Genomic DNA, 23,294 nt, shown 5'->3' with positions numbered 1-23,294 from the left:
GTAATGTTGTGTTTGGACACCACAAAGCCTGCAGAGCAGGAAAAGCCTGTGTTTTGGCACATGAGTGAAAAGGCCACTTTCACACTTCACTTACATGGCGTTGTCACCCAGCTCTTCATACAGGTTGTTGGCAGTGCCTCCCCCAGGTTTGCCTGTTGGCAGTGCCATCTGGATGCGGGCAGTTTTGGCACACTCTGCCTGGCGCCTGGACACAGCAGAGAGAAAACGCAGTTGGATATTTAGATAAGACTATAAAGTAGACATATAAAGTAGTGAAACAGTCAGAGTAAGGGCAGGAGGAATTAAAAGTTTAACTTTTGTTGTGAAAAAAGTTCTCAGGTGTCAGGTTTCAAGGGCACCGCCAGGAAATACACATTTTGCTAGACTCCCAAATTATTTAGCCTCTATGGAAGGCAATGTTTGTTGGCTCAACACTTTGGTCCAGGGCGAAATCTCTTCTCACAACCGTGGGATAGGCTCCCATGGCATTTTGTACATACACTTGCCTTCTAACGTTGGTCAAATTGAATTGTTTCGTCGCAGGAGAAAGGTATTCACACAGGACAACTTTGTATTGATTTGCATTCTACGGGGACAAGTTGACCTCAATTTTGCCAGAGCCATCAAAGTGCCCTCACTGTGGCATGTTCGACACACATACACTTCCATGTTTGTTGAGAACATGATGCAGGATCTCCGCAGACCAGTTCTGTTTGTAATGAGGGGTCTGTGCACTGCGGACCAACCATAATAACCCTCTCTATGTAACAGTTGACATACTCTTCCTGCCGACACAGTCTGATCATGTCCGACGTCGACATTGTCAGTCACCCCGAGGAGGAGTTGCTCTTCTCTCTTTCCTTTACATATCACACCAATGCACAAGTCTCATCAAGTTTGCTCCGTCAACCACAGTTTCTGGCCACGTTTACTGACGTCTCACCCTCAGATCTAAACGCAGATGTCACTTCAGTCACAGTTCCGATTGAAGCGCCAGCCAGCTGAGAAGTCTTTGTGACTGAAGCTCCTGCCATCCGTTCCCCAAGAATGAACCCACATTCTGAGTCACTTAGATCTCCTCTCCTTTTGCCATCTTCTGAGAAAATCCTGCCACGGCGCATGACTGGATGGCGACTGCTCTATTGTGCCAAGCACTGCATCTGTTTGGAAGCATCTGCATTTGTTGTGTTGATCCACTAATTCAATCAGGTTTCCCTTTAATTGGTGACCCGGCTCTACACGCATGCTCATGTACGCTCGCACACGCACCGAAAGCTCAAAAAAATTGGCCTAGGACATTTTCTGATCCCATGTTCTTCAGGAATCATTTCTGTGATTGTCTGCTGTCCTTTCTGTCTTTCCGTCCTTCCTTAACTCATCCATTTTATTGTACAATGAAGGTCAACAGATTAATCACAATGAAAGGTGTTTAAAACAGTCATGATATCAATATTTCAGCGTGGCGATATGAAAGCGGTACTCACTCTTTGAATCTGGCGGAACACGATAGATGTAGCAGATGAGCGAGAGAGAGAGAGAAGAGAGAAAAATTACTTAAATACTTAATTATTTGAACCATGAATCACACAGTACCTCGTTAGACCGGTTTACTCATCACAATTGACCGAGTCAAACAACTGGTCTTTATTACAGTCATTTAAAAACAGTGAGTATATTAATTGTTATGGGAACGATTACTATTATTATTATTGTTATTTGTCGGTCTTGGCAGAATATTCTGATCCAATGGAAAATGTGCCTGTGCAGTTGTTTATATGTCTTTCTGACAGACATGAAACTAAAAGTCACAGTGGTTAGCTTAACAAACTATTAGATTGTTCAACAAGCTGCCACGATGAATCATCTCAGGAAGTGACTGGCCTGGGTGACATGGTGATAAATGGTGCTGAAGGACGTCATGTGGGAGAGACTGTTAGCTTTGTCTATTTGTCTGCATCCAGAAGATTTCAAGATGGCATCTTTTCTTTTTTGCTCTTCATATGTGAAATCCAACTTTGTGTGAAGGCCTACACGTTGTCAGAACCTGAATTCTTAAGCTGTTACGGAGTTAGCCCTCAGCACATTAACAACGCAGCAGGAGATTGTCCCGGTCAGATGCATTCACCACAGCAGGGACATTTCCAGATCATTCAGGCGAAGGGTGGGATATTTTCCAGCAAAGTTTACGGGGAGGCCATGAGGAGAAGTTCTGGAAAATGTCCAAAGCAGCATTTGCGAATATATCTGCGTTCTCACATACAGCCCCTCCGGAAGATTTCAGGAAAATGTCCGGACAGACTGCACGTCTGTAAGCAGCTATACATTGGATTCCAGTAGCAACGTCCAGCTTGATGTTGAAGTATAATAGATTCACTTCAAGCATATTTACATTGGCGGGTGGAATGGCAAACACCCTAAAAATACACCAAAGGCATAATTCAATGGACATCATAGGCTTAAGAATATGAAATCTATTGCAGTGCCGCTGCGTTGGGAAGCAGCAGATTAATGAAAAGCTGCCTATAGGGTTTACTCAGCTTCATTGATGGGCTGCTGAGATTTGTTCAGGACTGACACATACATTTGTATTTTCAGAGGTGGATCAATGCACGTATAGAATACTCCTGAGAGTTTATGGCACCAGGAGGACAATGCACTGAATGGAGGACTGACTTGAATTCAACTACAGTTCCAAGGCTCATCATAATGAGGAAACACAGGTCACAGAAGAGGAAGAGGAAGCAATGTCAGGCTTTTGCTACACAGATATTGTCTGTTATTAGGATCAGTTCACTGTTCATTTTGGTATTTTCATGCAGGATTTGTTGATTAATTGAAGAGGATAGAATATCAGCAGCCTTCAGAGGACATAGTGATTATACAGCCTTATTCAGTCTAAACTGTCCCAGACTCAAGTGTTACTTGAAAAAACAAATAACAACAACCCACGACTCATAATTCCTACTCACTGTCTGTAGGTGATGATAACGATCAGTATGGCAGGGACACAGCAGATGATGATAATAACTGCCAGAGCCAACAGCGCCCCCTCTGTGTAGCCCACAGTCTGTGCAGCTTTCTTCACGCTGGTCACCACTTCCGGGGTTCGGATCTCCAGAATCCGTCCACCAGGAGGGAGGAAGGGCTGGAACTCTTTGTTGATGTCCAAGAGTTTACCATCGAGAAACCTTGGGAAGAGAGAGAGCGACACCGACGTGACTGTGACCATGCATGTGTGGCAATAAACACTGCACCTTAACCTCTATTACTAAACTGCAACGTCTAGCAAGTGTTGATGTAAGGAGGTGTCACAACAGTTAAACATTCAGCAAGTTTTCAGCCAATTTACACACGAAGATCACACAAACACACGACTTGTGATGTGTGCGATATTTACAGATCTATTTTGAATGTTTCTAACTGTCTGTATTTCAAAACTTCTGATTCTTGACCCCTGGTCATTGTTTCAGGTTAGAAGTGAGAACCTTTCTTGTTTGAATGAGCCGCCAGAAAGTTCAAGATGGACTTCAACCAAATACCTGAAATAATTGTGTGAGTGGCACAACTCCAGAAAACTCATCGAAACCAATAAATTAAGAATTGCTTAACCGCGATGTAATTTAGGTTTGGATCATGTCCAATTTTTTGATATAAAGCTTTTGGAGAGCAGCCATTTTGTTTTACTATTCATGGATTTGTTGGCAAAGTTCTTACTTGTAGAGCTCCTGTCTAGATACGGCTCTGTTTGTCAGAGGGTCAATGGCGTAAATCATGAGGTCCGACTTGGTGTAGTCTTCCTGCTCCATTCCATCACCGTGGCGATGGGGCCCGTTGGTTTCCACGACAACCTTTGCTCCAGGTATCTGATCCTGGACGTAGCGTTCCAAAATGCTGAGGATTAAATAATAAAGGATTTTGACTGACGGGATGACACTTTTATCACCCTCACACACACGTGTGCATGTAGACATTTGTAAAAAGTACACCTCTGTAGACACAAGTCGTGATGATTTATTTTTACAATGATAGGTAAATCATATACAATATCATGTGCCTTACCTGAGCAGCTTGTCTTTGTTTTTCTCCACATACGTTGGGGGGACATTTGATACGACCACCTGCATGTCCAGCTGGTTCACGACTGACACCTACACAACAGAAATAAAATATATTTATACATTGGAAAATATATATAATAATGTCCAATCCAACCATGCTTCGAGCTTGTGCCGATCTGAATTTGTTCTCTCAGACACATATTAATCTGCTTCAAGGACAATCTGAGATCAACATAAATCCCACTGGACTCAAGTCTAATCATCTCAACCTAATTTGGTTTTAGGAAAACATATAATGTAAGATTGAACAAATTTTCTATACTATAAATCTGCCAAAATTATCAAAAATAAAATAAAATATATATATACACACCACTATCTCTGCCTTGCTGCTGTGTCCTTGACCATAGTTGTCCGTGGCGACCACCACAAACTTAAAATACGACCTCCTCATGTTGCGGTACATGATCGCCGTCTTCACTACGCCGCTGTACGGCTCGATCACAAAGCCGTCTTTGCTGTCTTTCGTGTCTTTACCGGCCTGAGGAGGGATGATGAGCCGGTACATCATTGAACTGTAGTTACCAGTGTCTTTGTCCAGAGCCTAGAAAATGAGGAACAAAATAAGACTCACTGCAGTGTTTCATTATCGTAATCATCATCACAACACCGCCACGACATCATCATCATCATCATATCATTATCATACAATTCTGAACAATTATGAGAAATGTTATCATCACGCATGCTGTGATCCAGTCTTTGTTGTCATTACCATAATGACCAATTCTATGACTTCTGATGATAATAACCTCCTCGCCTCCTGATCATCATCATCATCATAGTTTTAAATCCAGGTGTTTGGAGCAGCTGATTGATACAGGGCAATGCCACGTACTGTAGATTGATTCATTTTAGACCAATATCTGATATGTCTTGTATTTCTCACCAACCAAAGGTTTTTTCTCTTTTGTTTTAGGGGAAATCTGCCATCGGCCACATAGTTCGTTGCTTTAAGCAGCTTATTACGACTTCTGCGGTCGCTTTAAAGATCGCAGACCTCTAGCAGTCGTTATGTACTCGGCCGACAGAGGTCAGCTGTAAACCCGGTGAGTCCGTCAAGTTTTTGTATTTCAATGGATTTGCTCATATTCCGTAAAGCAATCGTGTTGATTCTCTGCCGTGTCACCCGAACCCCAACCATAACCCTTACTCTACAAGCTCATCAACAATGCGATGGTAAATCAAATAAAACAGCACAATGCTCTGAGGCGAAACATATTCCTGGCGTAGCTCCCGTCACCGGGAGAGGAGCTAATTTAGGAAACGGTTGACTTGGTCTTATTTGACACATACGACATACTTCGTCGTATGAGTCGGAGGACTTGCTGGGACTGAGACTTTCTGTGCATGTGATATTTTATGTTGTTATCTGAATCAGCAGTAGGGGGTAAAGTGGTGCAAACCTCGTGTTCACATCCAGACACACGCTCGGACAATTTACTGCTGAGTCTCCTCGGAGACAACAACCACATCAGAGGGAACAAACAATATAAAGACACAGACGAAACCAGGCCAGGAAGTGGGGAAATAGAAGCGAGCAAGAAAGGAAGAAACAAAGGAAACACGGAGGCATGCATACAGAAAGGTGCGGGAATAATCGAGGAAAGGGGGACTGAGGGAAGAATAGATGTACAGATCTATTTTTTGTTGTCTTACTTGCAGGGGTACATGGCACAGTTAGGATAGCGTCGCAGCAATACATCAATATCTGCAGTAATATCAACCACCTGTTTCAGCTGCTACAGCACAGGTGTGGAAAACAGACCTGGATATTTTCTACTGCACCGAGGGTATAATGGTGTTTAAAATCCCAGTGCGTGTGGACATACACACACTTGTGAACGCAAACCTGAAACCCCGAAAAACCTTTGATTTTTGAGCTGAGCTCACGGCTGTTAAGAAAATTTAAATAAGAAAAAAATAACTTTGCACTGCGGTGAAACATATCCAGGAAAATTAAATAACTTTGCTGTTGGGAAACTGCTTTAGTTGCCAGGACTCACAATTTGATAATCTTTGCACTGTGGAAGTATTGAATAACAATAAGCAAAAAAAGAATAAAGTATGTTGATACAAACAATTATGAATATGTACAGTATATAGTGTATAATGCCCAACAACACTGGGAAAATAATGTAGCTGCCTAATTAATGTTGATGAGGATGTGTGGGGTGCAAATGCTTAGAGAAAAAAAGGCAGAAAAGTTGAACAAGGCTCAACTTTTGTTGCGATGGCAAAGCAGCGTGTTTGACAAGCAAATGGTGCCAGCCCAGATTCTAAATAGGCCAAGTAAACGTATAAGACCAAATAATCCTTACATACTAACACTCCAGATGTATAACGTCATAACTTAATTTCCGCAGTTCTACCATTTTAACCTTGGGATGACGAAGAGTGAAATGACTGTCTGACTGTCTGATGATGCACGATCCCTCCTGACTTGCAGCCTGATAAATATTCAAACTCACGAGTGTATTATTTAAACTTGACTTCCTGGATAGTAGATCATCTCTTCACCATTACCTCTAGCAACACACCCACACCAATCCAGCCCTTTGAATTTTCTTTCCCATGTTTTTGTGCAATTATTATGCTGTTTTTGGTTCGAACACCCACTGAAAGAAGGAAGGCTGGGATTAGTAATTACAAAGGAGGAGGGAAAGGCTGGAGAAAGGATGAAGAGGAAATTCGATACCTCTGCATTTGTGTCAGTTGTGGTGGGAAAAAGTGACAGAAAAGGCTCGAGACAAACTGTGACACAAATTGATTCAGAAAAATAAAGAGAATCATTGGAGGTAATGAGTAGGTTCGCTAATGCGAGACTCATCTGCAGTCTAAAGATTATCTGTATTCTGGCTTCCAATAAGGGAAAAAAAAAAGACTGATGAAGTTCTGCATTTGCACTTGAACACGGTCACTCCAAAGGCGAGACAGCCCGGCCCACTACAAAGCAATACACATATAAAAGAATATGAAGCACGCACGCACGCACGCACGCACGCACGCACGCACGCACGCACGCACGCACGCACGCACGCACACACACTGAGACAATGCACTTGCTCAGATGAGATGGAATTAGTTAGACTCGTGTGAAATCACTGAGATTGAAATTGCACATTTCTCAAACTCTCTCTCCTTGTTGTGTCTCTCTCGCCCTTTCATCTGGATGTTAGTGAGTGCGCTGTCAGTGTCCCGGTCCATCCGTCTAGCCACCCCCCACCACCCATATCTATTCATCCACACATGAATCATGTATGTCTTCCCTGCCTTCTTATGCCCACTCAGTTTGTCTCGCAGCAGGATGCCAGTTATCGTTATCGGACCATAAATCCTCCCTCTTCCGTCCAGTCTGCAGATCTATTGCTTCTCACTGTGGTCATTGAGCCGACTTGCAGGCCATTAGTTCTTCGTGTCAGTCTGTTAAAGTATTCAAAGGGGTCCGATGACTGGAGCAGGTTACTGTGAACACACAAAGTCCACATGCAAAACCACAACCTCGGTTTGCTTGCGGCAGAGGAAGAATCATTTCAGACTTTTCTATGCTTGTAAAAGTGTGATTTTAAATATGACTGCCCTTGTCGTGTGCTCTCCCTTATTCTCTCATCTTTGTCACTCTGACTGCGCACGATCTAATGAAGCAGGAATGTTCTTAAGAGGTGCAATAAAATATTAAAGCACAAGCTATTCTACCCGTGACCATGCCTGAGTCTCTTGTGGCATCAGGCTCATTAAAACATATCGCCGCTTCTCAGAGAGAGGCTGAAAGAGATACGCTCTGTGACCCATTTTGGGTCCTGAAAAGCATTTGAATAATACGAGCGTTGCTCAAGTTGTTTACAGTGAAATGGAATTCTTCCAAGTCAAGGTAAAGGGGAAAGGAAAACAACGAGGTGTATTAATTAACGCAGACGTCGAGGGAATAACAGAAACATATTACCATATAATCCAGTTACTTACAGGATTTAAGATTAAACAAAATGAAGCACACAAATGGACATGGAGTCTCACACTATCAGTTATTATCTTAAAGCCAGAGCTGGTGAGAAAAGGTGACAAATAAAATGAATACCTTGAAATACAGACACAATCAATACAGCAAATATTACAAACTGCAGTCTAAAACTGTTGGAGTATAGTTGAATTGATATAGTTGCTTTACATTGTCAGATTTTTCTATTATTTTCTATTGTGTGTGTGTGTGTGTGTGTGTGTGTGTGTGTGTGTGTGTGTGTGTGTGTGTCTGTATTGTATTCGTACCTGTACTTGCAAGACTGACGTGAAGGTTTTGGCATCTTCTGCGACTCCTCCAATGTAAAGAGACGTGGTGAAAACCGGTGGGTGGTCGTTCTCATCCTGGATGTCAATCACCACCCTTGCTGTGTTAGCTATGACGCACATGCGCGCGCGCACACACACACACACACACACACACACACACACACACGATAATACAAAAAAAAGAAAAGAGGAGCTTCTGTGAAGAGCATTCAGTATCCGTGAGTAAACACAGTGTAGCGCTGCCTGATAAACTGCACAGACTTTCTATTGCACTTGTCTAAAGAGTGCGCCTCGTGATACAGTAGGAACAAGCAACAGAGAAAAGAAAGCAAACAAGAAAATGCAAAGAAATGAATTAGAAAGGACAACCACAGTTACTGGTGAAAAGCACAGATATCAAATAAAAAAGCCTGTATCCTCCAACGACAGAGCGGGAGCTCAGAACCTGCGCCACACGTTGGCAAGGTAAGCAACAGCAGATGTAGATATGTTGTCCGTGGGCAGGTGAAGCCGGAGCTTCTGGCTTTGTCGCAACTATTCCAAGTGCAGTAGCGATCGCTGTCTTCGCTTGAGCAAAATTGGAGCCGCTGTTGGTTTTCCTTTCTAGACGTTGGTCAGGTTGGCGAGTGTAGAACTGGTCTGACAATGATCGAACCGCTTCTGCTTCTGAAAAATCTGCAGCCAAAGCCAAAACCAATCTCCAAGAGGTGATCCGCGGCACTTCCAGAAAAGAAAGATGAGCATTTCTCTAGGAAATACTCATCAATGCTCATTGGATCTGCTTTATCGTTTTTACATTACACTCATTCAGCTGACGCTTTCGTCCAAAGTGACTTACAATAAATTAGTTTTGATCAATAGTTTTGGTAACATATGCAGATGGCACCACATCTAATGTGATATTTTAATTCAAAATTCAATAATTCAAAATCCTGATTGGTGCACTGAAGTTATGTCACATCACATATTCCCAGCGAGGCCACACCCACTTCAAGCCAGTGAAGAGGGCACAGATAAAAATCACAAGTTCGGAAATTTAGTACGCGAAATAAACATATCTGTTCTGACTTTATCACGCTCGAATAAAATATTGTGTTCATGTAGGACTCCAAAAGTGGGGATGGTGATAAGCAAAACTATAAAAGTTTTACAAGGTGATCAAAAAGTGGGATGGCAGGGTGAATAATGACTGGAGGCTCGTTTGAGTGAAAATGACCCATGTGAACATGAGGAACTGCTGAATGTTCAGGGAAGCTGCACAAAGAAACTTTACTGGTCATGAATATTGACAATATCGCTGTCAACATTATGGCCTTTCCATGTTCAGTCCTTGAACAATAATGTCTATGTCTAAAATGTGTTTTACTGTAGGAGGTATTTTTTGGAGTAACAAATTCAAATGGACAAATTTAAAATGAAACAGACACTTATGTAATTAAACCACACGTCTTATTCATTGTAACACTGCACCACTGGGCCTCTGTCATTCACATCCAGTGACTTCAACTTGGAATGACTCACAATCAGTCTTTATCTGGCCAATAACAGAGTTCTGGCTCACTTTCACAATTCGGTAACACAACACACAGTTACGGAACTCTGTGAAAGGATCACATGTCTGAAAGAAAGAACAAATCCCTGGATTGTGAACTGCTCAAGTTTAACTTCAAGGAAGACAAATGGGAACAAACAAACTAACAAAAAAAAACAACTTTTGGCACGTAAAGAGAAAAATCCAAACAGACAAGCAGATGCAAACGCTAATCTGCTTATCTCCAACAGCCATCCTCGCGACGCTGTACCTAAATGAATATTTACAATTCCAACCTTCACTTGAGTTACAAAACTAGATTAACACATTGTTAGAATCCAATTGATTTGCTGCCTGATTAAAATGCACGGCAGAGAGAATTGAAGGAGATCTGCTAATGACTACAATGATTTGCAGTCTTAATCCCTGCGGAACGCTTAAATTCAAATGGCTGGATGAAATGAGAACAGCATGGGGTAAAACAATATAATTGAAGAAGAAAGGAGAAACCCTGTGAAGCTGAGCATCAATAAAGAAGAAGGCAGTTGTGTTTTGAAAGGAAGAAAAGAAAAAACAGAGAGAAAGAGCAGCAGCGAAAAGGAAGAGGGAGGAAGAAAGAAGAGGAAAAAGAGGTCTAATTAAAGTCATGTTCACTTCACACAATTAAAACTGTGAAAACTGACAGCTGAGAGGAAAAGGTCATTTGTAAGATAACAACAGCAGCAAAGGCCCAATATGCCGTTTCCCCTGTGACATACACCTGTATAGACAAGAAAAGGTTGGAGATAACTTGTGCAAGGTGAACGGAGGTAGAGCTCCAGAGCACGCAAGTGTGCCGAGAAAGCTAAAGTCTGATCACGTAGTGGGTAATGCACTGTAGTTGTTCTAATCCTCAAGTGTGTGTGTGTGTGTGTGTGTGTGTGTGTGTGTGTGTTTGTTTGTGTGCAATTAGAGAGAAGACAGATCTGTGGTATATGCGGTGATGCAATCCAATGCCAGTCCTGGGATCTTAGATGAGGTGTTGACGTGTTCATAAACACCACCACGCACACTTACTCTTTGACGGAGCTCGGAGGTTTGAGGACACCAGCCTCATGGAGTCGGCTTCTACCTTCAGAACGTAGCTGGAGTTGGCCTCGTAGTCCAGCGGCCTGGCGGTGGAAATGACTCCGGTTGTTTCATTTAACGCGAACGCCCCTGCGGACAGCGAGAGACGGAGAGATATAGAAAGACGGCGACGAGAGTGTGTGTGTGTGTGGGGGGGGGGGGGGGATTGAAAGACACAGAGAGAAAAACATGAGAGGGTAAGGTCAAAGAGGGATATAGAATGATTTATTTTTCTTTCTTGTATATGCCAGTCGAATAGTAAAAGGGTAGTTTTATAGTGTATCAATTTTTACAGAAAGAAAGACGAGCCTTGAGCTGTAGACAGACTGAGTTTGAGGTATTTTGAGCATTATTAAAATAAGAAGCAAATGACAAAGGCAAAAGGCAAAATAACCCGAGAAAAAGAAAAAAAAACTATTACTGGCACATTAAAATAGCAGGAGACACTCGCTTAAATCAGAGAGGGAGTGCAGTGCAGACACCGATAGTGGACATTTCTACGAGGGTAAACCAACGCTGCTTCTCAAGGCGTGTACTTCCATAATCAAATTTGCTATTTTGAGAGAATGAGTGCGTTCACACTGACAAGTTAACCGACATGCAGTGTAATAGAGGTGCCAGAACAGTAGTGGGTGGAAACGATGGTCATCTCTCACCCTCAGTGATCCTCATATTGGCTATGTTATGGTAAATTTAGTAAATGATGGTCTCATTTAGAGTCAAATAGACAAAGCATGGTATGCATTGGGGCGTGGATGATGTGTGATTGACAGCTAGTACCGTCCAATGGGTGAGGGTCACGTGTAGTCGGACGTGCAGTGGACGAGCTCTGAGTCAGGCCCCGCCCCCCTGCTCTTCCGAATACGGTTACTTCTGGTTGCAAAATACCAAGATGGCGCTTGGTAAAATGCCAAACTCGAGGCTTCAAAATGGCAGCTCACAAACCAATTGGCTTAAAGCACATCCCAGCTGACATTGGACAAAAAGCAGGGTTCACCCTGGACAGGTTGCCAGGCAGACACGTCGTGGGCACAAATGGCCCACACCCACGGGGAAGTTAAACGTTCAGTCCAGAGAGCAGAGCGGACTGTAGATATTTTGGCTGTTCATAATTCTACTGTATTAAAACCACCAGCTAGTTTATCAGCAGTCACAGCCAGGTAGTGCAGCCAGCCAAGTCCACAAACAGTGAAGCTCTGCATATAAACACCTCTGAGTTTACTCACCTCCCTCGTTGCCTTCGATGATGGAGTACACGATAGTTTGATTGACAGCAGCTGCCACAATGACTCCCACCGGGGTTCCAACATCAGCTTCCTCGCTCACTGGTGGAAGCCTGGGAACGGATCAGTCAATCAATATCAACCGATAAGCAAAAGTAATATGAATATGCAGACTGTGGGCCCTCCTTCTCTGGAGGGCCGAATGCAATTTGGCAAGTTAAATACAACTGTGGGTTAAATCTATCAAGCACGTCCAATTTTTTTTTCACAAGCCCACAGCTTTGCAACCTCGACTTTATCCCAAACTTCAATTATATATAAGCAGCGTTCACACTGTATGAGTGTATCACTTAGAGGCTATTGCAGTTGCAGATAGGAACCTGAAAAGTGTTTTTGGAAAACCCAAAGATAAAAATGTGTTGGCTGCTGAAAAACAACCTTCTTTAAAGTTGGTGAGGAACAAATTCACTTTGTCCTTTTGTCCTTTGACCACATACTGTATATATTATCATCAATGCGCTGCTGATCTCCAACTGTTAATTGTAGGACGATAATCCCTCTTGCCTCCTCATGGCGCCGGGAGCACGTCGATAGCTGTCAAACTGAGCGTCCAGACAGGGGCTTGGCTGTGTCCACCTGCCTCTCGTCGCACGTGTGAGGACGGATTTCCCCGATATTCTAAAAAAAATCTGTAATCTCTCAAATTCCCAGCAGCGTTTGCTCCATTAGGTAAACCCAGTCCAGTCATTAGGCAGAACTGTCACAGCTGGCTAGACATTAGACCAAATGGCTAAGTTATCCAGTAATCACGAGGTGATAAATGGGAGCGGGGTGTGTGTGTGTGTGTGTGTGTGTGTGTATGTGTTTGTGTGTGTGAATGTTAACTTCCAGCCCCGGCACTTGCGTCTCTAACCACAGGCTCTATCAAAACACTCGCTTCACGCAAATATGTAATAAAGCTGAGGTTTACTGAATGAATATAGATTTGGAATTTTTGAAAAAACTCGTCAGGCTGTGCAGTTTAAACTGCATCGGTTTTGAAGCTAAATACTCCTCCTTTTGTCCCAGCAGACGTTTGGACTTGAAGAGCACTAGGAGCTGCTCATGACATCAACAATGTGGCTCTGATCTATTCAAGTGTCCCACGAACACATGGCACTGGGACAGTGAGCCGGCGTGTACAGTGCAGTACCAGCACACTGAGCCTGAAGTAGCCAAACAGATTTAATTATTTTACCTTTATTCTTTTCTCGCGGTGAAATGTCAAAGTGTCTGCAGCGGGGGAAAAAAAGCCTTTTTTTTTCTTTTACAGTCCCATCGTGTGCATTCTGCCTTCATACGTTGTGAGGTGCACAGTGAAGAGTTGACAGAATATGAGGGAAGCGAAGGAAGGGATCACGGCGAGCCTGGGCTGAAGTAGGTTTCATGGTTAGTATGTCGAACCCCCGAGGCCTCCAGATTGGCCCCGGTGTTTTTGTTTTTTCCTTTTGTAATCAGTAGAGACTCAATACAAGTCACCATGTTTCTTCAGGCATTCGTGTTTTGTGTAGTCTGAGATAATAAGTCTGCACTTGTGTCGTGCAGCCGCAGCGGCACACACATGGTCCATCAATAAATCTCCACTTGTTTTGGAAACAAAAGTACATTGTCCTGCTCTCGTTGTAGCATTTTGCTCTTTGTCTCTATTCAACATCCATCTTCCCTCTTTCTCTCCATGATTTCTTCTCCCTCCCCGATAAAACCTAAATTTCTCATTCACACTCACGCCATTCATGTCCATCTACATTGCTCCTCCTCCTGCATCTATATCCCCTCTCCATCATTACCCCCCCTTCAGCTGCAATTGTTATCCATTTCTCCATCCCTCGCTCTCCACAACGGCTCCTTGACAGGGGAGGGAAGGAGCACGCACAGGGGAGAGGATGGCCACACGCATGCACACGCACAAGCTGATCCAGCACAATACGCACACATACAATGCAATCGTAGCAATGCACAAAATTGCTTATAGATAGGTCAAACACACATACACACACATGAGACTGCGTGTGTATAGGACATGTCGTACAGATAAATCCCCCCCCACACACACGCGCGCGGAGATAGAGAGCTCATTATCAAGCCCCCCCCCCCCCCCCCCCCCCCTCCGAAGCTGTACCTAATCATCGCTGTCCTAACTACAGCAGGCTGGGCCGATACTGATAACAACGGGAACGCACACAAATTACACACAAACTCCCACCGCTGTGGCTGTGAAGACGTCGCGTTGCCTCTCGTTCGTTCCCCCAGAGACTCATTGTGACTGAAACGCCATCATGATTGTACCATTAGCCTTAAAATATTAACCCGAAAGCCAATGAAAGATTAACCTTGAGGCTATTGAATGTCTGACGGCGCGGACACATTTTTGTACACACAAAAGTAATGACTGGCGCGCGCGCGCGCACACACAATGTGTGCTAAACCCTAACGGAGCTGTGAGCAGGCTCTCAGAGTTTGAGCAGTGCGAAGGGAGAGACAGAATAATGACGATGGTGATGGATGTTGGCACTGATATCCTCCTCTCCGTGGGTCTTTGTCTTGCAGCCACTGCCATTCATTTGTCTCACTCATTTGTGTTATAACCTGTTTCATTCAGCTCCCGTTTCTTTGTGATACATCATCTTTCCCCCTTTTGTCAGTATCCTGTCTGTCCCCTCTCCCGCCGCTCTTTCTTCACTCCTCCCTTTCTCCACTAAGATTCTGGTCTCGGCCACTTCTTTTAATCTCTTGCTCTCTCTCTGCGTCTCCTTGTCTGCACCAAAACGACAACATCCTCCCTCCGTGCCGAGCGGTGCTTTGGATCTTCCTGGGCAGTTCCTCCTCATGAAGACGTTATTCTTTTCACATGACATGTGATATCACACTCATGTGTGTGAGGCTGTGCCTGGAAGACAGCACTCAAATAGGTCGGATCCTAATAGCCAACAATAGCAGACTCCCTTTTTATTCTTATCCAAGCTCCGCATACACTGTGCAACTAACCCTGTATGTTGCATTAACCCCTGATTTTATCCATTGACAAATGACAGATTACTTAAGTTGCTTTGCACAATTTTACTTGGAATGGAAAGCAAGATGAAAAGAAGAGATCCACGCACTGTTTCTGGGAGAATGAGCACAATGGGGTTTACCTGCAAAATTCAGGTTTAATCGCATCACAGCACAGTCCCAGTCAAGACTGTGGTTATCCAAAACAGATATATGACTGTAACAGTAAAACATAAAATATTTCTCTTCAGAGCTGCCATGCCGGAACTCAGATTGAAACTGAATAAAAATGTGAAATAGCCATAAGCAAATTTTAAGACGTGAACTCTGGAGAATGTGAAACTGTGCCGAGTAAAGAAAAACATTTGCGGACATTTGCCTTCTCGCACACTGCCATTCTGGAAAAGTTCAGGAAAAGGTCTGGACTTCAGTTCATGTCTGACAACAGCCTCACAAACACGCATCCATCTGTTTGTCCAACGGGCTGTTAGCGATCCTCAGTCCTGTGACCGTCCGCAAACTGAACCCATTCGAATGAACCGGGATCTGGCGGGAATGTGTGAATTCCTACATTAGTGGGATTACGTTGGCGCCTAACTCACGGGCTGTAATTGGGCTTAATCTCAACAGTGTTTGCCCAGTGTTATGGGCGATCAGAAATAAGTGCTTCAAACCAGAGGTGGCACGACCATGTCCCAGTGGAAAACCACTTGTCGCCGCTCCGAGCAGCCGCGCGCGGGGAGAGCTGGCTGCCACACCGAGGGACGAGATGCGGTAATCTCTCAAAGATGTTGGTGCACATTGTCAGACAGGCCTGTCCTGGAATAATGAAATAGTGTCATCCATGAAGCGTTTTTTTTTTCCCCCCAGTGTCAAGAATTGCTCGGCGCTTGCCGCTGCATGAACACCGGCCCGATGTGACAAAATGCTCTTCTTTCACATATTTCATTGTGCCTCCCTGCTCCTGCCTCCTCACTCTTTCCAGCGGGTTGCTAATTGACCGTAGGATTTCCATTAGGAGAGAGTTGAGCGAGGCGCCTTAACTGCCTGGAGTAAGCACCTGCACAGCCTGGCCGGAGTTCTGCAAGTTCCATTTTTCAGTTGCCACTTCCCTACAGTTTGAAGAGCGCCCGGAGCCGAGCTGGGTTCAAATCCAAACAGCTTGCTGGTAAGCCAGGTGTTTTACAGCGTCGGCCTCTATAAAAAGGCGGTTTAACTGTACATTAGTTTTTATTTAACATTGGAGCAGATGCTTTATAGTCAAAATAGTGTGGTGGTGAGCCAATATCGCTGATTTTATTACAGTTGTCAGGGTGTGCAACTAATCTATTCTTTCCTCTGTTTCATATTTCTGTTCGGGGCAGTCTGAATAATCAAAATTCATTTTCTGTACCCTCCGGCTCTCTCTCCCTTCTGCCATATTGGTTCACACACCACCTCTCCACTTCTGTCACTCCTTTCTGTCAATCGCTCTCTCCGGTCTTCACAGCTACCTCTGTAATCTCTCAAATGGATTCTGTCTTTCCTGTGTTCGGCCAGCGAGTGTGACAGCGTCTTTCATCTTCGCCACATTTCCATGTCCCCCTTTCTCACCACCTGCTTATTAGTTTTGTTGTAATTGTCCACAGAAAGTCAAATGGCTTTGTATCTTTCAAACAGTCAAAGAGTGGATACAATGCATCAAATATATGCAAGACAGAGAAGGGAGGGATTTTTTATCAGATTTTTCATATTGGATTAAATAATGGACTCTGGGTATTGAGCTTGGCGCATTTATCCCACTGAAGATGAAAGAGTATTACTTGAATCGGGTAAATAAGGCTCGTGGCAACCGGGAGCTGTCGCTCTGACCGCATGTGTTGGCTCAGTTCCTTAGCTACAAGAAGAAGCGAGTACTTCAGGTGCATGTCCAACACTTAAATTTATCGCTATGCAGCACACCAACAACGCAACAACATCATAGTCCCACATTTTTTGTTCCTTTCTTTGTCCATCTCCTTTACAATGAAATGCCATCACTGCGTTTCAGTAACACTATAAAACTATTATTGCTCTTGCTGGCATTGTGAATTTAGAATATACAGGGGAAGTTGTTTTTATATTGTAAATATCCTGGAATGTTATTCCTCTCCTCTGCACCTCTGAAGCTCGTGATAGATAGTCAACGTGTGTGTGTGTGTGTGTGTGTGTGTGTGAGAGAGACAGAGAGAGAAATAGCATGAAGAGAGGGAGGTAGTAATGATTTTGCTTGTTATTGTCATTAATCAAAACGAATCTGTTGTGATTACCCCGTCTCTGTCTCTCGAAACTACCCCATTCATTATCTTTTGGTCTTATTCAGCATTTAACACCTGCAAACACATTTGTGAATGAACTATTAAAAAAACATTTCCAGTGAGGAGTGACAGAGTAGTGCCTGAAGTATTGAACTATTGTTTCAATATTGCTAAAAAGAAGGTGGTGCACTGTATCGAGTCATGAGTCAAACGAAACTGACTGAGACGGAAATTTGAAATTTTCTTCTGAACAGAGACTTGACGTGGTAATTTCTACAATATACTTTGTTAGCTTTGCTTTAACAACAACATTAAAAAAAACTATGGGACCAGGGAATTGTTGTTTTAAATGCTGCCAATGTTTCTTCTTTCCCACAAGCTGCCTGCTTTGTGCTTTTGGCCGTTCTGACTATCTCTGTCGAGCTCTTGACTGTCACGTAGTGGGTTCAGTGTATTTCAACTCCCCACGTTTACACAACTATACGCAGAAATTCAGAATTGTACACAATACATTAATTACATTTCCTGTCCGGATTTTGTCTTTTTCAGCGTCCATTAGATTGACTGATTACATCTTATTTTGTCCGCGGGAGTTTGCTCATTTAGGCTGCGTGCGTTTTCCAGAAAGTGTCATCGCATGTTGACCCTTTGATTTAAAAGTACATTATAAAAAGGTCACTTTTACAAAAATAAAGCACAAGTCCTCGGAGACATGAGAAAAAAACAAACAACGAACGAGTAACTGTGGCAACACGGCCCCAGTAGACAGCAGTAGTACAATAGCATGTGCACTCAAACGGGACCAAACATCACACCGCGGAGGAAGATCTGGGGAATGATGGCTAAATTTAATCTCTGCAATGTGCCGGTTTAAAAATACATTTTGGAATCATCATTTTTTTTCTCCCCCGTGTTCACGCTCGCGCCGCACTGCGGCGGCAGTTCACTAACGAGAGATCAAGGCAATCTCAAGATCCAGCACTGGACTTGACAGTCGCTGACCTTTCCGAGCAACATACAGTATGTGCGCCGTGTTCCACCGTGAGCAAATGGATTTCCAGCTGAAAGAAAGTGGTTGAACTGGGGCTTTTCACTGTGTTTTCTCCTCTTTATTTCTGATCTTTTACTGTCGGCGATCGGATCGTCGAGGCCAAGTCAACTGTCGCTGCGGCTGTCACAGAGATGACCAGTGGAACAACATCTACCTGTCCAAAAGGGAGGAGGGGAGGAGGGCTGTCTCAACGACTGTGCCTACAGGAGCAGTTGCATGTATTCCCTAAAAACTCCAATATAAGGAGTATTGTTTTTCAGAGACGAGCCGACACAGCGCATTGTTGTTTGCTTTGACAGAGCTGTTCGCTCGCTGCAGCTTCAGCACCTATGGTGATGTGGTATTTAAGAGGTTAAAATAGTTTTGTACTGTTGCCCTGTCACCGAAACCCTGCTGGATTATAGCCTTAAGAGCTCTGTGAGCCACCTGTCAGCCATCATCCGCGTCAATGTCCCGCCGACGTGTTGTTACTGCCTTTCAATCGTATCCTTGTTGCCGGAATTAGATTTTCAATTGTGTTTGGAGGTGTTTCCAACGCTCGGAGGATTTGCTGCGTCGCATAAAAGGAGCCGGGTGACCAAAAAGAGTCAAGTGGGGGGCAACAAAAGCAAGGCCTCAGCCACGCAGCAGCAACAATACGAGACCAGAGAGGTTGGACATGCAGCAGGCGAGCAGAGACGTCCGTCCACCTGACTGACTGCTGACTCTGAACATGTCGAGGGCTCATGGTGCCAGTCCGCCTGCTTATCACTTGGACTGAATGTGTGCTTGTCCATCTGCTTCTCCATTCGGGTCTTAACCTCTTTGTCTGTTTGCCTCAATCTCCTTCAGGCTGTCAAGCCTGTCAGCTCATCTGCCACTTGTTTTATGTCTGTGTGTCGATCTGCCTGCGTGCATGTCTGCCCGTGTAGCAACTTCAGTGGGATTTTGAAAAGGCGTGTAACGGCAACAGCATCATTGTTTTTTTTTTTTTTCCTTAAAACTTTTCAACTGCAGCATCTCACGTGTCCTCCCCCGACCTCTGTCACTCTTTCTCTCCAACACACCTCGTTTCTATAGTTTTAGTTTTAATAGATTCAAGTTTTTCATACAATGGCGCAATGGACTGTTCAGGCTCGCAAGAAAAACAGTTCCTGAATTAGTAAATGCTCTCTCTAAAATTCCCTAAAAATATTTTATGATCTATTGAAAGACATGTAACAATCCTCGGAAGAGGGATTTCAAAGACTTACAGTATTTCCCACCTCACATGGGCAGGAGGCAACTGTAACAGAGGTTAGAGAGTTGTACAGTTTTGAAATCGCGCACCAGAGGAGAATGTTCGCAGATGTTCTTCTCCCTATTCTTAAACATGCACACAGGACAAGACGGGGTGAATCAGGGTTGAATCTGCACCGAACATTCCTGTCATCATAGCCCATCTTAAGCTTTGGAGCACCTCGAGGTTCTACCCTGGTTTCTGCCGCGGTCTCAGCTGTTCCCTCTACGGTCATACGATGTACTGAGTCAGCAGTGTCGTTGTGACGGTTGAAATTTATTAGTATTATTATAATTGTTGTCCTACGACAACTGCGATTACACTAAAACATTTCTGATGACTGATGAGTATGTATATTTTTCTTTAGCTTAACAATGACAAAACAGAGAGACAAGGAGGGGCAAGGTGAGGCTGCCTGGGATTCTTGGATAAAATGCTCGAGTGCATAACGTACACCAGTGCAGATACAACCCAATATAGCCGAAGCACTTGCCTCGGTGTAGCGTGTTGTCTCCATCTTAGTAATGACGCAAGACAAAGCAACACATTGGCCTCTTTCACCACACAATTTCTTGATTAGAAAATGAAGCTTTGATGTTTACATGTGTTTGGCTTTTAACTCTCCCACCGCCTTTTAAGTTAGATTCATTGACAAAGTAACACGCTGTAAGGCAACATGCATGGGGGGCTGGGCGGGGTGGGGGTTGTGGGGCAGATACACAACCACACACGGGCACGGGTCACAAGTAAGACAAGCGTGCACGCATGTTGACTGCAAAGGCAAGGAAAGTAGCGGGAGGGGTATGTAGATTTCAATTATCTTAAAAAAGGCAATATTTTTCTTTCTGCTCACTTAGCCTCATGCTGATAATTGCCACTGGGTGCTGATAACTATTCATGTGTATGTGATACTGACTGCATACTAATTGTGCAGGTGCAAGGCTGGGCCAACAGCGAGAGAAGCGGAGGGAGAGATGCTGCTCAGATCGCACACTGTCGCTACAAGGATTTAACAAGCGTCCTCCTCGACTAGTTAACCGTTTCACTATAGGAGGAGAGTGGAGCGGCAGGCTACAGTGCCAAAGCTACGCTTCACTGATCTGCAGTGTGCGTGCGCGTGCACAACTTTGATGCATCCTGAACACACAAACTTTGTTTGATCCTGAAAAATGTGAAGAAAATGTCAAAAAAATAAAGATTATTCAGTACTCTAATATTCATGCAATCCACTGTGCATAAAATTATCTGCTTAGTATTTGATATGGCTTTTTATATTACACACTCAAGGCTGAAATATAGCACTTTAACGTCAGCTGTTTTATTTGAAATTCAATTGTAACGGCTGTTGAAATGCGTTATAACGTTGTTATTATTATTATTATTAGTAGTAGTAGTATTACTGAACCAAAAAGAAGAGTCACAAGACTAAGCTTTCCATCGTAGGCATTCGGTACACAGAGGGGATCGGGGGTAAGCGGAGTGTTCCCTGGTGGGGCAGCGAGGTGCCAACAACACACATTATTGAAAGTCCAAGTCGTTTTCAAGTTTCATGGTTGACTGGCCCTCCTCCTCTCCTGAGGCCTGAACTGTGCAAGAAGTTCAAATCTCATGGAGCCATGTTTTGTTTTTGTTCTTTTCTTTCTATCTCTGATTTACTGAGATGAGATAAATCATTTTTTATTTGTCATATACCGTGGCTGGGTTGAACTACAAAATTCATCCATCCATTTCATCCAAGAGTCACTCTTTACCCATCTAGGTCAAGAAATAAGATTACACGTGCAGATTACCAAACAAATGTTGGATTTGAAAAAATATGAGAAATTTGTATAAGTGAATATAGTGGAACAGCTAATGTAAACTTTGCAAAAAAAGAAAAGAAAAATGACTTACTATTGTTTCACTGCCACTCTGTCCTAGGAATCAACTAAACTAATTCCGCCTCGCCCGTGGCTACAAGACAGTCTGTTAAAATCGTGGGGCTGCATTAGTGAGCTCTTAAAACCACACATGATTAGATTTTATGAAATGAAGCTGGATAATTAATTTAAAGAAGGGGCTCAGTGCTCTGTGTGAATACAACTTGGAAATAGAGAAACAAAATCTCAACTACAAAAATTGAAAACGCGACAAAAACATGCAACCAAAGAGACAAAAGACAAATACGCGCAGAAAGGGACATTCCTGAGCACAGGCAGAAACATGTGTGCATGCATATATAAATGTGAACTGTGTGTTCATTAACAAATATAACAAAGACAAATACAAAAAAATCTAAATTGTGCACTCTCACACAGACGGAGGCACGCACACACACATACACTTGTAGCTGGAAGCTATGTTACATATTCATAAATGCAGTAATATATGGCTAGCTGACATCTCTCTCTCTCTCTTCTTTCTAACCCTTTCTTAAAAATAGACATGAGCTTTATTCTACTGAGTGTGAAAGAAGAACCTTGACATCTTGAAATTTTGTCTAGTATAATATGTCTGTACCAACACTGTATCATATATAAAGGCAATTAGCCCACAGCAGATGGTCCTCAGATGTTAAAGAGCTCAAGCACCTGGATGTAAAGACACCTGTAAAGATTTTTGTTGAATTGAACGTCGACTTGTTTTGTTGTCACAGCGAAAGCTGATTCTTGCATGATGTAAGACAGATTAGCGTTAACTAGCGGCAGCGTTTTCTACTGTCCAAAGCCGAAAACAACCGTAAAAATACAAGTAAATGGAAGGAAAATTAAATACTTCCAAAGTCACCTTGGGGGGAAAAATTATAAATACAGGAGGGAGGGTTAAAAACACTGACAGACAGGGAATTAGATAACAGGTTATATCATAGTAGAAAAGCCACATCAAGACAGAAAAGAAATAGCAGATAATAGCTAGAGATTGGTCAATTTCACATTTGACCTCACTCAAACCCTCTGTCCACCCAGCCAATCGCAGAGGAGGAAAACCTGAGGTGACCCCACGACCTCATAAAACACACACACCGGCTGGAAGAGTTACAGCGATGACTCCGGAGTAAAGGTGTGTCTCGCTGTCTGCAAATGAGGGAAGACTGTGATTTATCGCTGTTGGTCGAGTTTGTAGTGTGTGACCGCTGGGTTTATGGGCATTTCAGAGCAGAGTGGTTTACATAGTGTGTGTGTGCGTGTGTGTGTGTGTGTGTGTGTGTGTGTGAGGTGTTCGTACAAAAATATGATATCAATGCTCCATACCTATTGTTGTTTGTAAGTTTCTGTAGACAGACATTAATGCAGCGAGAGAATGAAGGAAATACTTTTTGTATTGGGTTGAAAAGAAATATTGGAGGCCATTTCCTTATGACACTTCAACACACATTCAATGCAATGATTCTCTATAGCGCCGCCCCCCCCATTCATTTGGTCATGGTTCAGAATTCA

The 23,294-nt window shown here is 43.4% G+C and overlaps 1 protein-coding gene across 2 annotated transcripts in view; it reads right to left on the bottom strand.

The window, feature by feature from the left end:
• LOC118287356 (protocadherin-15-like) overlaps positions 1-23,294 on the bottom strand; it is a 222,404-nt gene that overhangs the window by 21,244 nt on the left and 177,866 nt on the right. For both annotated transcript variants that reach the window (XM_047327512.1, XM_047327511.1), the window contains 9 exons: positions 12,267-12,376; positions 10,990-11,130; positions 8,382-8,509; positions 4,432-4,662; positions 4,060-4,148; positions 3,715-3,891; positions 2,970-3,188; positions 1,485-1,493; positions 95-205 (listed from right to left, as the gene is read on the bottom strand). In XM_047327512.1, coding sequence (XP_047183468.1) covers positions 95-205; positions 1,485-1,493; positions 2,970-3,188; positions 3,715-3,891; positions 4,060-4,148; positions 4,432-4,662; positions 8,382-8,509; positions 10,990-11,130; positions 12,267-12,376 — 1,215 coding nt within the window. The remainder of the gene's footprint in view (positions 1-94; positions 206-1,484; positions 1,494-2,969; positions 3,189-3,714; positions 3,892-4,059; positions 4,149-4,431; positions 4,663-8,381; positions 8,510-10,989; positions 11,131-12,266; positions 12,377-23,294) is intronic.

The sequence above is a fragment of the Scophthalmus maximus genome, chromosome 16 (genome assembly GCF_022379125.1).
Source record: "Scophthalmus maximus strain ysfricsl-2021 chromosome 16, ASM2237912v1, whole genome shotgun sequence".
Lineage (NCBI taxonomy): Eukaryota > Metazoa > Chordata > Actinopteri > Pleuronectiformes > Scophthalmidae > Scophthalmus > Scophthalmus maximus.
The sequence above is the reverse complement of the archived record's forward strand: the minus strand, read 5'-3'. Positions and strand labels throughout refer to the sequence as shown.